The sequence below is a fragment of the Lygodium microphyllum genome, chromosome 18 (assembly GCF_053477565.2).
Source record: "Lygodium microphyllum isolate KBCC chromosome 18, Lygodium_microphyllum_v1.1.10, whole genome shotgun sequence".
Classification (NCBI taxonomy): Eukaryota; Viridiplantae; Streptophyta; class Polypodiopsida; order Schizaeales; family Lygodiaceae; genus Lygodium; species Lygodium microphyllum.
This window is the reverse complement of record NC_141152.1, coordinates 47902190-47919836: the sequence shown is the minus strand read 5'-3', so window position 1 is coordinate 47919836 and position 17647 is coordinate 47902190. Positions and strand designations below refer to the sequence as shown.

The following is a 17647-nucleotide window of genomic DNA, read 5'->3' as shown; positions in this document are numbered from 1 at the left end:
AGTTAAAGGGTTCAGTAGCACGAGTATACTTGGTGATATTCCCTATGCAGCGTCGCAAATACACTAGTAGTATGAAAAACATGAAGAGAACTATTTGTGCAATATCACGATGCTATTTTGAATAAATAAAATAGTTGAGCACGACAGATCATGATCTACTCTTGCATTGCATTTATTACATGGTATTAAAAATATATATCCTTTTATAAACATTGACCTATGTTGAGGGTGAGGACTCCCAAAAGCTATAGGTTTAGTACATTTATTTCTTTGGGGATTGATTTAGTGAGAGGATTATACTTTATCTCCTGGAATGATCTTGATAAAGAGAGGACTATGTGGTGTCGCATGTGTTACATGTTTGAACGGAGCATCTTGGGGCTAATCCCTAAGGTGTAGGAGAGCCGAAGTGGGCTGTGGTAGTCAACCAAGGAGGGGTGCTCCCTGTGTATGTGCTACGAGGTGCTAGGCAACCATTATGCTTCTTGTCCATGAATTCCAACCACCATAGCTAAACCTTGCTCAAGGATCCATGTTTCTAAACAACTGGTTGATGCTCTTTGGTTTTATGGTTTAGTCTCATGGTTCCCTGGTTTTGTTTGTGTTAGCCATTCCAATTTTTGTAGGTAGGCTTGTGTTTTGTAGGATCTTATTAGTTTTTAATTTCACAACTTCATTTACTTTCTTTTGATGCATGCACAAGCAATATTTCCACTTTCTTATGCTCAATGCAAGACTTGTGAGTGGTGATGCAAGGATGAATTTTGTGGTCAATCACCTATAATCCACTTCAAGTGCCAAATCAAGTTTCAAATCAACTCTTTTCCAAGCACAAAATATTGCTATGGATTGCTAGGGCTAGGATCTAGTGGTCAAGTATTTACCCTTAGTGATTGAGTTATGCTCTTCATAGTGTTGTGGGCAAGGAGGGCGCTATAGTCATTGGTTGGTGTCCTTGATGTAGTCACGATCAACTAGAGTGCTTGTAGTTGTGGGATGTTACAATCACAAGCTACTTGATATTGCAATCATGGATTGATTTAGCTAAGCTACTAAATGTGGTTCTCAACCAAGCATACTACTCAATCTTGATATTAAGCAAGCCTATATCCAATTAGGGTTAATCTTGGTGGCAATCAGGCATAGTCTTTGTTTAGCATAGTTTGAGACTTGAACAAGGTATATGGGTAGATAGGTACATAGGTAGGTTGAGATTCAAGTAGGTTGATGATGAGGTGGCACTAGCTCACAAGCATGCATACAATTGTGGGAAAGTAGTCCAACCACTTAGGTAGACATGTAGACTATCTAGACCACTTCAATTGTGGGCTAGGTAGTCGTCATGACCATGACTAGGTAGGCTAGTGATGATGTGGCACCTCACTCAAGTAGGCTAACTTCAGATAGGTTAAGAGTAAGTAGGTAGGTAGAAAATTAGGCAAGTTTGTTAAAATGTATGGTGTTAGAGGCACATGTAATGAATCCCACAAGCAAAGAGGGAGGTGTGTATCCAAGTTGAAAAGCTATAAAATAATGTACTTGCTACCATCAAATCAATCAAGTCTCTTTCATGCTATCATGGTCTCATCCTTGTTCTTTTTATTTCCCCCATAGTTCACTATTCTCTTCTTGCTCAACCATGTTTTGCAACATGGTATTAGAGCCTCTTTCCCAATGGTTGTGAGGTTGTAGAAGCTTCCATAGCTACTACTCAAAGTTTGAGAGCTTGGAGGTGCTACTATCAAAGAAGCTCAAAGCTCAAGGTTGAAGACTCTCAAGTATATCAAGTACATTAGAGGTGTGAAAGAGGTTTGCCTAAGCAAGATATAAAGAAAGCCACCTTTATTTAGTCATTATCATACTTTTGAGTGGCTTCCATTGAAGATTACAATCATAAGAAGGTTGTTCAAGGTAAAAATTTTGGCATTTATTAAGTGTCGTTGCCAAGCAAAAGGATTGCTTAAGGGATGTGCTTAAGCCCCTATCCTAAGGGGGTAGCTTTACTCAAGCTCAAGGCATGCTTTAATCAGAAGTACAGGAGCTACTTAGCTAGAAAGCACGGGCTGATTTGAGTTGAGATAGAGAAGAGAGAGAAGAGGTAATGGCTTGTTGAGCTTGGAGCTCAAAATTAGGACACTTGTTGCCCGATGATGTAGTCACATAGGTTGAACACGTCCATAGTAGATCAAAGGCCTATCTTAGTTCACGATGGCTAAACAAGCACCGCCCTTGCCCTCATCTCTTCTAACCTTCTAAGGTTAAAATCAATTCTCCTAACCACCTCTATTCACACTCTCTCCTTCAAAACCAATTTCTTTAAAGTCGTGTTCGCATTGCCCTCTTCAAACCAATTCTGCAAAGGTGCTTTCACATTGTTGTGTCTTAAAAATAGTGCACGAGTCCTATTCACATTGACTATGCAAACTATTTGTCAAAAGACTATTCACACTTGTGAAAGGCTAAATCAGATAGTGTAAGCATAAAGAGGTGTTTGTATGCAAGTTTCCTTGTTGATCAAACTCTCTCATAATTTCCAAAAATATACTCCTTCGTTTGTTGTAAATTGGAGTTGGACACAGCCACATGAGCCATTAGTAAGACCTCTCCATTTCCAAAATATCTGAAATAGAAGCAGTGGAAAAATTTAATGGTGTTGGTTTTCATACATGCAGGATGAAAACTATATACCATCTCATGCGCAAGGACTCATGGAAGTTATTTGAAGATGTGGAAGATCCTGATGATCCACAATGGAGGAGAAAAAATAATAATGCATTGGGAATTATTGCATGGGGCCTTTCAAATTATGTACTCCACCACATCTCAAGTATAAAAGGGGAAAGAGATGCCAGAAAAACGTTATGAACAAGTTGTGGTTAAACTAAGGAATGTATATGATAGAAAGCTAAATGTAGTAGAGGGTGCTTTGTATGAGCAAGAGAGCAACATCAAGGCAATGGTTATTTGCAAGGTATGTGTGGGAGAAATGGACACAAGGAGCAAGTTTTCTGGAACAAAGGAAAACCAAGTGCAAAAGTTGCAACAAGTTTGGACACACCGACAAAAATTGTTGGAATAAAAAAGTAAACATTGTATAAGAGTCTTCACCATCTAATGGAGAAAATTCTAGAGGTATTTTGTAAAATTTGCCTATACTTGTTTGACACTACATGTGCTAGAGGCCTTGCAGACATTAGGGAGGGGAAACCTACATCCTTAGGTGCACTTGGCTAGAGGGAGAGGTAGCACTAATGGGGGGGTGTTAAAATGTATGGTGCCAGAGGCACATGCAACAAATTCCATAAGCATAGAAGGAGGTATGTATCCAAGCTAAAAATCTATAAAAGAATGTACTTGCAACCATCAAATCAATCAAGTCTCTTTCATGCTATCATGGACTCATTCTTGTTCTTCTTCTTTTCCCCATAGTTCACTATTCTCTTCTTGCTCAACCATGTTTTTCTGCAATGAAGTGAGTTACCTAATTGAGAAGACTTAGGATGATATGGCAATCCAAAGAGGGTTGGGGAAATAAGTAGGCTTAGTAATTGTGGACTATTCCAAGTAGATAAGTAAGCTAATGCTAATGTGGCAAGAAGGCTAGCACTCAAGCACATTGACTCAAATTAGCCCAAGAATCAAGTAGGCAAGGAGACTTCTCATGATATGGCAATCTAAGGAAGCAGGTAGACTTAGGTTGATGTGGTAGTCCAAGGAGGTGGGTAAGCTTGGTAGTAGGAGTCATGGGTTGACTTGCATTTAATGCAATGATGGGCTTTTAACCTAGGGTTTAGAGACTCAAAATAACCTTATCTCTATGTTATAGTTATATTTTTATAGGTGCAACCCTTAGACTCTCCTCTATAATGGCTATGGCAACCTTTTCCCTCTCTTTGTCTTCTTGAGGCACTTAGGGAGGCACAACTTGAGAGTGTTGATGCATCACTCAAGATTGAGGTGAATGGTTCTTTGATGCCAAGAGAAGAGGGTGAGTAATAGATGGAGATTACAAGAAGAGAAGCTTTCAAACAAACATGGTTATACAATTAGAAAGAAGGTCATGGAACATACCTCTTTGCTTGATGCGATGGATTTAAAGCTAGTCTTATTATGCGTGTCAATCCCAATCCAATATATTTTCTTTCTTATTGTCCCTCACGAGCTACAAAAATGCACTTGCTTTCTTTCAACTCTTCTATGTTCCCTTCTTACCCTAATAGCCCACATAGGTAAGTGGTATTATTCTCTTTGCTCTTATAAGCTATGGGTGGCTCTTCCGCACTCTTAGGCTAGTAAACTCCTTTGTTTAAGTGTGGTGAGCTTTTTGAGTCTATGGCTACTTGTGCTTTAGTCTTGGGTTGTTTGGCAATGTGTGTAGGCTTCTTATGTGAGTGTCTATAGAAGAAAATAGGCAAATTTAGGGTCTTGTTCAAATCATGGTTGCCAAATGCAAGTTGTGGGTTGCAAGATATGCCTCTCTAATGATTGCATGCTATTTGTGTTGATGAAGATGAGCAAATAGATGGCTTGTAGTAGGACATGGGTAGGCTAATTGAGGTCAATGATAGTAATAAGTCAATCATGGGGTACTAGGTTAAATGGATGATTTGGCTAGCATGCATAGCCTTGCTATTCTTGGCAATCATGGCCTCTTTCTTGGGTTATCCCTCGCCTAGTTGGCTTATACTTTTGCTTCGATAAATCTAACCTTCTTCTCTCTCTCTCCTCATGAACAAATAAGGCTAAGAGATCAAAAGGTATAGTAGAGTCGCCTCCTTACCTTCTCTAGTTTTTGTAGTCAAAAAGCATAAAGGTATTTTAATGCTCCCATGATTCACACAAAGCTCCTTAAGATGAGCGCTTACACAGTAGGTTGTGAATTTTCGGAAAAAAAAAACAAGTTTGTGCTTTTATATGTGCACTTCACTTTGTCAAGTTGATAGAGTATCACCTTTGGCAACTTCCTTGAAAATGACTAAGATCAATTGGGATTGGTGGGGAATGGCCCTTGGTGTGTATGAGTTGGGTCATGCTAAGGTGTATAATGGCAAGAGAATTGCAACAAACATGAAGTCTACCCCAACCACATTGATGGATGTATTGAGGGTTTGAGAAAATACAACATGTAGCAAATGTTAGTTAGTTGCATGGAATGTGTGAGATGTAAAATGGCAATTGGTTGGAGATCAAGGCACCAATGGGTGAAAAATCGATGCTGGCACAATGCTTTTGCTTAGAGCCACGCCACACGTAGGTCAATTGACATGCGTGAGTCAACTCAATCGTCAAAATAGCATGTGTGGCCTATCAACTTGGCTAGACTTAACTTAATCTCTCGGAAAAACGGAACTTGGTATGGTGAACAAATTACGTTAAAAAATAGTGAACACTCTGTTAACTAGCACAAGCACTACACCTGGCTCCATGATACATTCTCTCTCCTTGCACGTACATTATCTCTCCTTCCTTCTATGCAAACTGCTATGCCCAGGTGCATCATTTTCTCTCCTTTTGTGCAAGGGTCCTACCAAATTTTAGACTCATGCGGGGCTGCGTAGGGCATGTTGCTTAGTGTTAAGAGGGATGAAGAAGGTCTAGTCTCAATTCACACACTCTCTCTCTCTCACTGGCGTTTGGTGCCGCACCACAAAGGCGGCTGCGGTGCTCCCCTTGACCGTGGGGTGGAGGGTGAGACCGAGCCCTTAGTCATGGGAGTGTGACGAGTCGCATTGATCCATTTGGTGGCGCACAAATCTGTACGGTTGTGAGCGGATCTTGGGCTCCGTGCTGTGGGCGGCACGTGGCAGCGCACATGGACGACCATTACGATTAGAAAGTGGCGACTCGCGACTCGCGAGGGTGTGGATTGCAGAGGGGTGCGGACGGACGGGATGGCCACGTGGCGGCGAGGGGGGGAGCGTAAGCTGAAGGCCGCGCCAGGCTGCCCATGTTGCGCGGCCGGTGACGGAGCTTGATTTCATCTCCATCAATTCCTCTTCCTCTCTCCCGTTCTCTCTCTCTCTTCATTTCATCAATTCCTCTTCCTCTCCTCTCTCTTTTTCTTTCTCCCGCGGCCCGCCCTCTTCATCTGAGTTACAGTTGCTCTCTCTCTCTGTGCCATGTGGGCTCGGATGGCCCCCTGCCCCAGTCAGAGGCGGGCCACACATAGAGAGATATATATAGATCAACAAGTTGCCGGTTATCATCAGCATCCGTGAGGGTTATCCACCTCTCTCTTCTTCTTCTCCCTCTCCGCGCGCAAGTGGTGGGCGAGAATAAAACAATGGCTCAAGCTGGAGACACCCTTGCACAAAACTCAAAAACCAAAATAATTTCTATTCACGAATTTCCATTGATTTTCCATTAAGGATACAAAATAAAGGATATAATATATATATAGAGAGAGAAAGATGTGCTGCCGCAAGTTGCTTGTGAGCGGTGGCCCCCCCAAAACCCACAAAAGAAACAGAGCAACCACAACAGGAATCAACACAAAGACGCAGACGAAGACGAAGAGGCAGGCAGAAAGAACAAGAAGAAGAAGAGCAGGAAGATGAAGATAGTGGAAAAGAGACGATCGTCATGATGACGATGTTACAGAGATAGTGAGTCTTTCTGGTTTCTGACTAGAAGCTTCTCGGCTCTCTCTGTCTCTCTGTCTCTGTTTCTGTCTCTCTCTGCCTCTCTCTCCCTCTCTCTCCCCATCAATCATACTATACCCTTCCCATCCCCCGATGCCCCTTACAGTTTCAGCCGTTACTGTCTCCTTTTCCCTGCCCTTGTCGAATTTCCCAGGTGAATTCCACTAGGCTCCCATGGCGATCAGACTCTCCAAGCTCGGTTACTGCCATCTCTACGAGAGGAATCGCATCGGGCATGTTTTATGAACCCTTCGCTGCGGTTGTCTGCAATGGGCCCTCTCATGTGTAGCGCAGATTTGTGGAGATGAGGAGAGTTTGCTGCAGAGTAGCGGGCCATAGCTTCTTTCTCATCAACCTCCTCCTCTTCTCATGGTCCATTTGGGGATGCGATATGGAGATATTGGGGTTGTATTGCTAGCGGTATTTGCCGGGAAGCCTTACTCGTAATCAGCATTGTTGAATCCTATCATTCAAATGGCTGCGATAAAGGCTCACATGCGTACTTGGTGGGAAACATGGGAGACCTATATATGGAAGTTTCAAGCGGCCATGCGATCGAGCTCTGCTGATGCGGAGTTTCAAAGGCTTCTCTCTGATTGCCTTACCGCATACGGCAAACACCTCAATGTGTCCTCCACAGAGGAAGCCCTTGCAGTCATGTCTGGTTCGTTTCTCACACCCAATATTCTTAGGACTCCAGTTTGATCAAACCCGTTTTAATTGTAGTCCAGCTAAAATTTATCGTGTCTGTTTGATCATCTATAGTACCCATAGTAAAACCATCTTGCACAGAACATTTGTTTCTGCGCAGAATGCTAAAAATTACTCGACCATTGAGTATCCGTAACAAATTCACGCTGCATAGAGCATTTTGTTTCTGCAGGGAACTGTTAAAATTGTAAACGTGTTTCAATGCTTTGGGTGCGGATCATTGCATCAATTGATTACCCAAATTTCTGCACAGAATGCTAATAATCAATCCATTGTTGTGTGCCCGCAATAAAATCATCTTCCATAGACCATTTGTTTCTGAACAGAACTGTCAATTGTAAATGTCTTTCTTAATTGCGTCCTTGACCCAATGCTTTGGCTGTGGGGCATTGCATCAATTGATCACCTAACTTTTCAGGTTATGATTGCTCTTCTTTGGAAATTGCCTTTACATGGATGGGTAGATGGAGACCCACTTCAGCTGTTGTTCTCGTGTATACAACCATGGGTTTGGCTTTTGACCAAGGGGATTTCACACGGAAGATAACAGAGCAGGATGTCTCGAAAGTGAAGCCAAACATTCTCTCAGAGAGGCAGCTCTCTGATTTAAGTGCTCTAAAGAAGCGGGCGCATCAGGCAGAGTCTGATTTGTCGGAACAGTTGGCCACACTCCAGGTTAGTTATTGCCCCTGTTTACTAATTACAAAAGGGTTTGTTTATGATTGACGGTTCTAATTTTCAAAAATTGACAAAATCCTCCCCTTCCAACTTGTTCACTCTCTTGTCTCCTGAGGTTTGACCATTGGCCAAATAATCTATTTGGTTACAAGAACATTGGGTGTCTTTGACAATGCTACAAACAACCCTCTGTCATCTGAACTTGGGCCATTCTGTATGCTGATGCAAATTGTCTATCTGGTCAGAACAACTTTGGGTGTCTATATGGTGCTACAAGCACAAGCTTGATGTACATTGCAGGTCATTATCTATTAACAACTATAGTAGACATTTTAAATCATATTTTAGTGCCTCAAGTGTGTTGAGGACGTTTGCTGAGGCTAGTGAAGAGAAGTATCTCTTGTTGCAATCTGTTGGCAGAGTCTGATTCTTTGAACGTTGGGACACACTCTCAGTACGGGCTCTTGAGCTGATATACCAGTCTCTTGCGAAAAGATTGTCGAACTTCCTTAACCAGAGTTTTGGGGCACATGATGGTGAGGCAGTTGCAAAAACTTGCAGTTTTTTCAGAGTGTAAATCGTTATTCGCTTACCTTCTACCTTCTGTTCCAGAAAATAGATTATTGGATACTAGATGTAGACCCTTCATACCTGGAAGATTTCTGAAGGGGACAAAGTAGTGGACAAAAGGGAGTGGCAGAGTTTATGGCAGGTGGATTCAGTCAGATTCATTTATTCCTTCCAAATTTATGTCATGACAGTCTACTGATTGGCTTGCCACCTTACTTAGCTAGATTGTTGCAGCTAGTTCCCATCACCACATGGAAGTTGTTTTGATTTTTGTCATGCTTAGGTTTCAGCATAAACAAAATTTTTCCCTATTCAAAATCACTTCAGCATAGGCCATAAGAGTGGTTTTGCAAGTTGAACCATGTCATGTGGTTTGTAGCCTCTACTAGCAGTGTATAATATGGTAAGCTTAAAGTTCTAAATGGCATCTAAAAATGCCAATTATGTGTCAGCAGAATGATAAAGGAAGGAAAGACAGGAAATGTCAGTTCTATCGCTCTAGCTCACTTGCTTGAGTCATGCATTATGATTTGAAGAACTCTATGATGAAGAGCTTGATGTGCATTGCTGATTTGGAGTGGAGGTTCTCAAGCACATTTACAGGCAAGCATGTTGTTGGACATAAGCTGTTAACAAACTGTAGCACTCAAAGATTCTTTCCTGGTGCACACTGAATCAAGACATTTTGAGGGCTCTCTCTCTCTCTCTCTCTCTCTCTCTCTCTCGCTCAAAATTGTGTTTGCTTCAGATGTATCTTTTGTGTGAGTGGATGTCTGAAGGTGCACTTTTCAGTTGGTATCAGCTAGTCAATTGTAGGTTATGATGTTGCAGAAACTTGTATTTTACATGCAGTTTTAGGAGCCTTTCTTTTGCTCTTGCAGCCTTGGAGGAGGTAATGGACTTGCTCATTGAAGACTTGATCTTAAGAGATGGTTAGTATTATCCAGGCTGCCATGTATCCAAGCTGGAGTTGTAATCAGCTGCAAAGCCTGTTGCTATTGTGCAATATCTTATCTTCTTTAAAGTTCTTTTTACTCCGGGCACTTGTCCAGAATCCTGGTTTTCTTTTTCACACCTCCCCAACTCCCCCCTCTCCCTCGTCCCTCCAACTAGGTTGGTTTGTTTTTACCTCTTGAAATTTGATTGCCTTCTGGTAGCACTGATGCACTGGCACACTCAGGGCATATCTGATTATACATGAGAGGCTTCTAGCTATGCTTATGGCATGGCTTGTGCCTCTGAAGTTTCTGTCCGCTTCTGGTTAGTTGCACATGAAACGCTGATTGATGCTGGGCTCACATGAATAAGCCACTCTCTACTCTTTGGGATCCTCTGAGACAAGACACCTCAGCATTATTTATGTGACTGCCCTTATGCTAAGCAGGTCTGACTGGGGATGGAGTATGTCTTGAGATTATATATGGGAAGCCTATTGAGGTTCTTATGAAAGATGATTTATGAGACACTTTCCCACATTCTTTAACATGTTTAAACCTTAAGCAAAACCGAGGAAGGCACATTGTCAGTTGTGATATTGTGTGCCTCTATATAGTTGCTGTGTGGCTTGATAAATAGTACAAAAAGGTGAGCTACAAATTCAAGTTTGAGAAGAGGCTACTTTCTGATATGAAAGAAAGGAGAACATGTCCGAAACTTTGAACAATTCTGATGAATTGCTCTAAGTCTTTGAAGGTTTGCAAAGCAGTCAACAAACTTTTATTAATGTGATAGTGCAAGGACAGGCCTCTATTATAAGACTTTAATTATGCTGAACAAGACCTCTATAATAGTCCTGAAAATCATTGAGGCAAGTGTCACTATGCATGACTACGTCAGAGAATCAATCTTTGTTTGCTTCGATGTTGTTAGATTATACATATTATGAGCATATATAATTTTCATTTTTTGTTTTGGTTCCTTTTTTGACTATTTGCAGAAGCCATGAGAGAATCATTACTTCACAAAAAGGAGAGCTTCACATGAGATTCAATGTGCTAAGTTCCGTGTAGACAAAATTTCTCGAAGAAATGCCTTTGGGAAGAATTTCCTTAGAGAATCAGGAGTGGGGTTTTGCAAGGGTGAATGTATTTTTCTTCATTGAACTAAGGACTATGAAATTAGTGGACTTGTATGAAAAAGGGGATCCAAAAACGAAACTGTGCTATTAGATTTTGAGAGTTCTGTAAATGTGAAGTGATTTAGAACCATGCAAGGTTTTTTTGCAAGATTTGGTTGACTGTTAACTGAAACAAAATGCTTTATCGATGACAGTTGCTCAAGCTTGGATGATATTATGGAACAAGAATGCATCATCCTGTAGTATCTAGGCATGCCACGCTTCAATTTAGGTCTTTCTCTTTGTTGGTTACTGTGTTAATAGCCCATGACTGTGCTTTGAACAGAATTTCTTTTGCTTGCACTGAGCCGCAATGCTTTTGGGTAGCTGGTGTAAGGAGAAAGTATAATCTCCTTAGATCATTAAAACTTTCCATTTTCTTCTGTTTCTTTTCTTTACTTTCCTCTCATTTGGGCCCACTTAGAGTGGGGGACATAAATCATCACAACAGACGTAGGAACGCATCCTTTTTGGGTTGTGTGAGGGCAGACGTTATTGCAAAGGGTGCTACATGTGAGGGTATTGATTGCATGCTTGAAGGGGATTTATCATGGAACTTGTTTTCTTATTGACTGGGAATGGATGATTATTCAGCCAATGGCCAAGAGACTAGAGGTGCTATATAGTCCAATGGTCTGTAGTTTTATTTTGGGCACCTCATCAAGAATTCATGAATGTTGGCAAACTGGCTGCAAGGCAGACTGGCTTGCATTCCTCTGTACTTAGGTATCCATCCAGATGTCAATGGTTTTCTTCTCTTGCTAGATGAAGCATGTGATGTCATTGGGCCTGCTCCATCAGACTTTCAAGGTCAGATTCTGAACTGGCTGCAAATCTATTTACAGGCGGGGGATTTAAATATTGGTAGTTCATAGTCATTTTCCAGTCACTTTGACAGGGTAATACAGAAGGATATTTTAAAATTAGTTAGCAGAACTTCAAGTTCCTTCTGAAACCAAGAGAGGGACTTGGTGCTGAGCAAGTTTTCTGCTCAGTGAACTTTTTGTGAGCTGCAATCAACAAATTCTTGGTAGCATTGTATATAAACTAACCTCTGAAGTTAAACCTGTTTATAGAACCGGGGATCATCAAATAATTGATGACCACATTATGATGGTACTACTGAAACTAGATATGCCTTAAACGGCAGCTGAGTCTATGGCAACCACTGAAACCAGCCTTCTTCCTCAAATAGGATGGTAAATCCTTGATTACAACTTAATAACAGCAGCAAACAATAAATGCAAATCTGAAAATACAAATTTACCTATTGATCTTGGACAATGCACACCTGATTGGCCCCAAAATTGGTGCCGCTTTTGGTATTTCTTTAGCTTTATTGAAGAAAAAGTTGACTTACAATGGGATTTTCCCAATCCCTTTCGGTATTTCAACTCCCCCTTACTGTCCAAAGTGACCAGCAAGTCTTCAATCTATTTTGCCTCTTGATTTGAGTACTCAATTGGCCTTCACCCACTTCATAGACGATGGAAATGCCAATGTTCAATGGCTGGCTAGTCCTCCACCTAAATTCAGCTGAAATTCACCTTTAGCCTTGTTGAATTCAAGTCTTGGAGCTTCCAATTTTTGGCATGCTTCCCAAAGCTGTCGTTAAACCCTAATTTCTGCTGTAAAGTAGGGTTTACAATAGAGAAATTTTCAATTTCTCAGTCTTCAAGGATCCAAATGGTGAGATCTTTAGAGGAAGGCTGTGAAATGGCCGGAGATGAGAGAGAAAGTTGTAGAGAGAGAAAATTGAGAGTTTTGTCGTGAAGAATGACTGAAAATCAATCAAGTGCAGCTGTTGCCTTGCCACAATAACATGTAGTTGCAAAGAATTGAAGAAAATCAGTCATTTACTGCTGCTGCCCTACCTTAACAGCCTATAGATGCTATCTCTTGTTGTTGATCGGTCTTCTTTTGCCCCTAGCTACCTCAGAAGGTCCTCCAATGGTTGCAAATCAGACCAGCAACCTCTCCTCCCTCTCTCTTGCAAGTTGAATTTATAGAAATGCCTCTCTTCAACCTCTAAAGATGTTTTTCAGTCTTGCATGGGCATTTTTCACAAGTGGCAGCCTTCCCAAATGGTTTTTCTAACATTTTTCATAATTAGACTTTGAGCCTTAAAATACAAAAAATTAATCTAATAATTATTTTGGTGCCGTGAAAAATAATCAGATTGACTAATAATTAAATTGGCTATGCAACTTCTATTCCCGAGCGTCTTTGCGCCATCTTTGACCATTAGATTGGCGTTAGGTATCATTAAACGCCACTTCTCTAGTGTCACCAAACTGACACTTATGGCCAAATGAATGACCTAGGCCAACAACTGGCACCAGATACCACTAAGTACCTGTGCGACATAACTTATAGCAACTTTTGCCTTTGACATCCCGTGATTTTTTCGGGTCCCGGGCTCGTAAATTTACTTTAACCCTAGTTGCACCTCACATGTGCATCATTTACATTTACTTAATCATGTGATTAAAAATTAATTCACATGTTAAGTGAGGTTTCAAAAATACATGTCCTCATGACAGCCACTCTTTACAGAAGTGTAATTTGTAGATAGGTGAGTTTTTGTTTTCAGTATTCAAGATCTTAGCGACACTTACCTCAAAAATGATGTAAGTTACTACATTGAACTGAGCTATATTGTGCTTGTCAAAACTCTGGAACCATTTACTGAATTGATATGCATCAAATTTCATCAATTGTTTTGGTTGATATATGTGCTGAAAATACTGGTGTATTTTTTGTTTCAGATGCTTTTGGTTGACCAGGACATAGTGGCAACGTTGGGATTGGGAGGCACAGACAAGGATGCCCGTGATGTGTCTAGCTTCCAGCATATAGTTGACCTAAAGTTGAAAGAACTACAGATGCTGCTAAACAAAGCGGACAAGCTTCGCTTACATACTTTACAAGTCTTGCTAGAGCTGCTGACTCCATTACAAGCCACAAACTGCAGTATTGCGGCCTACAAGCTTATGTCAGCTTTAAGATCTTTTAGTAAGGCCATGGAGTCTTCTGCAGTATGAGAGCTCAATATGATGTCAGAGTGCAGCACAGCAGAGGTAACCGATATGCTTTCTCACCAGGAAGTTTCCTGGTGTATAGTATCCAACTTTGTTATCGATTTTAGACACTGCAGAAAGGAGGAATTTAGTTTCACTTTTATGTATGAAGTTTGAACCCACACCTATGTTATTGAGTGTTTCACAATAACAAGTGGTCATATTCCAAGCTTGGACATCAAGAAGTCTTCAGATTAGTGCAAGTTTTAGTGATACATGTCCCTTTAATAGCTCTGCTTATTTCTGGTTTAAAAGAAAAGCTAGAACATCGGAGTCTTTTTAGGCTATTGATGTGTATTTCGTGAATGCTTGAGGTTCTTGAGGTCTAGTGGAACACATTGTCAATTTATCAGAATAGTGAGCATACATGTTAATCTACAGTAACTTTCAACCATGTGAGTCGATTTTGATTGTTTCTTAATAGTAGTGCTGAGACTATATTTGTCTTCCTCAACCACTGAATGTTATTAGCAGGATATACTGCTAGTTGTTGTGCTTGGATGATTGTTTCTTAATAGTAGTGCTGAGATTATTCATGTCTTCCACAACCACAGAATGTTATTAGCAGGATATACTGCCTGTTGTCGTGCTTGGATGATTGGATCCATGGCCAATGTCTCAATGTCATTTCTAATATCTGACAGTGCTGGGTCTGTTTGGAATTTAACCTCCTTTGGTACTTGGATGTTGGGCTCTTTGGAGGGATTCTGAAAACATCACTAGTTGGGATTGTTGCTGACACTCCCTGTGGTACTTGTCGGGCTCTTTGGAGAGATTGGTAGGGTGACTAGTCAGGTCACCTTAGATCTTCTGTTAAGACTTTTGCTTTTGTCAACATGGAGTTAATCTTAGTCATCTTCATATTACTGTCAGGTTATTGTATAAACATGTTTATGCTCCCAAGAAAAGAAATATGCATTCTTCCAAGAAATCTCTATGCTCTTATATAGGTTTTTGTTATTATAGTTGGGTGATTTCAGGTCTTTTGTTGTTAAATTTGGTTTTGGCTCACATCAACTTGATTTACTGAATAGCTATTGGTGACAAGCTTGTATAAAATTAAACAAGTTGTGTAAGGAAACACTTAAATCAATTTGTGGAGCTTACATTAAACTAAGTTGTTGAATGAAGGGATTTTGTCCCTCTTTTCTATCTAACTTTTCTTCAGTTCTATCCATACAATGTTTGTAAAGCCTAGTCTTTGGAAAGAATATAAACGTTTTATCGATAATAGCTTTTGGAAAGAAAGAAAACGTTTTATTGCTAATCTGATGGCAGAGCGGTTGGTTCAAGTGAGTGTAAGTAAACAAAAGTGCAAACTTTTAAGACAACTTGGTAAAATTAAACCTATTCACAAGAGGACTTTAGAATAGTGTTTTCTAGAGTCGGGCATGCCTTGAATATGCATGCTCAAGTATATCATTCAATGATCAAGTGTAAAAGAGAATACCATAGGACAGGTGATTTGAAAGGTGTTCATTGTAGTGATTAGTTGGGTCGGTAGACACACAATTTAAGGAAGGCTTAGAGCTATTGGATCTATATGGAAAGTTGTGTCCTTAACAATTAATTATAGAAAATCTTTAATAAGTGTATTAGAGGATGATTTGGGAAGTCTACAATGAAAAGGCTAGTTCATTAGGTGTGTTAGAGGATGATTTGATAAGTGTACAATGGAAAGGCTAGTTCATGTAGTGTATTAGAGGATACAACTTGGAAAGTCTACAATGGAAAGGCTAGTTCATTAAGAGAGGAGGAATCTTCAAAAACTTTGGTTTCCTCATTGGCATTGAGTCCAAGGAGGCTTGATAGAACAAGCTCGATATTGGCGAAGATGGGGAAGTTGAAAAGTTGGAGCATGACTAATTGGTTCTTGCATCTCAAACTAAAAAAGTGACCAAGATCCCTATTCACTTCTCGATTTTGAAATAGCCCATTTGAGGATATTGGAACTTAGCTATGCTTAATAATGGTCACTATCCACAAACTAATGTTCAAACAGAGCGAATCAATCAAGTCATAGAAAACATGCTAAAAGCTTATTGTTGTAAAGAACCTAAGTAGTGGATGTAACTTCTTTATCTACTCGTCAATTCTATTTTGCCTTCCCTTAGTTTTTTTCAACTTTTAAGTTTTTGAGGATGACGGGAGCCCTTGGTAGGTGGGTTCATATAGGGAAAGCAAGGGAAGGATAAATATATTGTGAATACCTTGTCCCCATATCAATTCAACTTTAAAGGATGCAAGAACTAAACTTAGGGAGGAGTGTGATGTGTTGAGGCAAAAATTGCTTTATGGATGCTAGAAACATGAGCTTCCTTAGACACATGTTGTTGCTTGATTTGATAACCCACAAGAATTGACAACTTTGTAAGTCATGGAACTTGTTAGAGCGTGAAAGTCTTGTAAGTTATGGAAGTTAGAGCATGACCTGGTGACAACATAGGTCACCAAGAAAGGCAGGTAGGGGGGTCATCTAGCGAATTTAAGGGTTTTAGAGAAAGCCAAGTGGAATAATAATGTCAAAAAAGTTGTAAGAAGAGAGTTTTTTAGTCATACATATCCTTGACGTTGCTTAAGGAGGTCTCTTGCATCAAAGAAAGGAGTTTGCAAGAAGTAACAAATCTTATGATGTACTCTCTGAATTTTTCATATCCTTATCATGTTCAAGGAGGTCCCATGTACTAAAGAGGTGTGTTTGTAAGATAACAATTCATTGAGAGGCACTTCCAGAGATGCATTCAAAATAGCAAAATTGATTCAATCAACAAAGTTTAGAGAAGAGTCTCCTTATTACCATATTTTGGTAGTGATGTGTACGAACATGCTTAGGATTGTTGGAGCACATATATATCTATTTACTCTAGGGAAAACTTAGTCTTGTAAATCTTCCAGATTGATACTCCTCAATACATTTGTGTTGTGTGTCTCCTCAAAGCTTCTTTTTCTCCAAGCTTTGTGTGCTCATTCCTGCCATCCTAAAGCATCAAGTGTAGTTAAATCACAATGATATATTTTGTGTGTTGGTTGTTGAGGACAAGTTGGATGGAACCCTCTTCTTTGAGCTTATGTGATGTGTCATGTATTCCTCATAAAAGCTTGTGCAACATTGTGTAGGGAATTGCTTTATGTCTTATTGTGGCTATGGAAGCTGCAAGTGTAGTTGAAAGGTGCTTTGAAGGACATTGTAGGTTCAAGTTTTAGTACTTTTAATGCCAGAGCACCACTATTTATTGTTAATGAGCAAAATCATGGCTTGATTTCATTATTTGTTGATTGTGCAATCATCGCATGCATTCACTCATGAAAAAGATACTTGGGATACACTTACAAGTCTATGTCAAGGAAAGATGAGACCCATCTCCCTTAGAGTGAAAAGATGGATGAAAGTGATTCTATGGAAAAATTTAGACAAAGATCAAAGATGTTAAGGAGCAGTTGATTGTTGCAAATGAGACATTGCTAAATAGTTCACTTGAGTGAATGATCCTCAATGGTATTCCTCATTCTTATCATAGTTTTTTGTCTACTCTTCATTAAGTTAATTCCTATATTTTGTGGCTAACATTACATATTGACATGCTATACAAGGAGCTCCTAGTTCCCTTGCTAGGTGGCAATGATCATGCATCAGAGTCCCTTTTTCAAATTAATAAATATCAAACTTTCTAGTTGTATTATGGCCATGGATGCACGTGTAGGGGCTTGATAGAACATTGGCATAGTAGGAGGCAATTGGGTGCCGAGTCAAAAGTAGGTTGACATTGAATGAAAGTCACGCTTCGTCACTTGAGGAGTTGGTTTTTGATTTGTTACAAAAAGATCAATCTTGGAAAATTGTGTGCGTTATA

General features: G+C 40.1%; 1 protein-coding gene and 1 long non-coding RNA gene across 2 annotated transcripts; both read left to right on the top strand.

The window, feature by feature from the left end:
- The first annotated feature begins 6302 nt into the window (after positions 1 to 6302).
- Positions 6303 to 14196, top strand: LOC148020850 (transcription factor TGA6-like). Its single transcript, XM_087698642.1, has 3 exons — positions 6303 to 7305; positions 7771 to 8027; positions 13485 to 14196. The coding sequence occupies exons 1-3, from the start codon at positions 7116 to 7118 to the stop codon at positions 13758 to 13760; spliced, it is 723 nt and encodes a 240-aa protein (XP_087554768.1). The 5' UTR covers positions 6303 to 7115; the 3' UTR covers positions 13761 to 14196.
- On the top strand, positions 8046 to 9188 carry LOC148020851 (uncharacterized). The gene is made up of 3 exons (XR_015694638.1): positions 8046 to 8566; positions 8643 to 8742; positions 9056 to 9188. It is a non-coding gene; the product is annotated as an uncharacterized LOC148020851 (long non-coding RNA).
- Positions 14197 to 17647: the final 3451 nt, after the last annotated feature.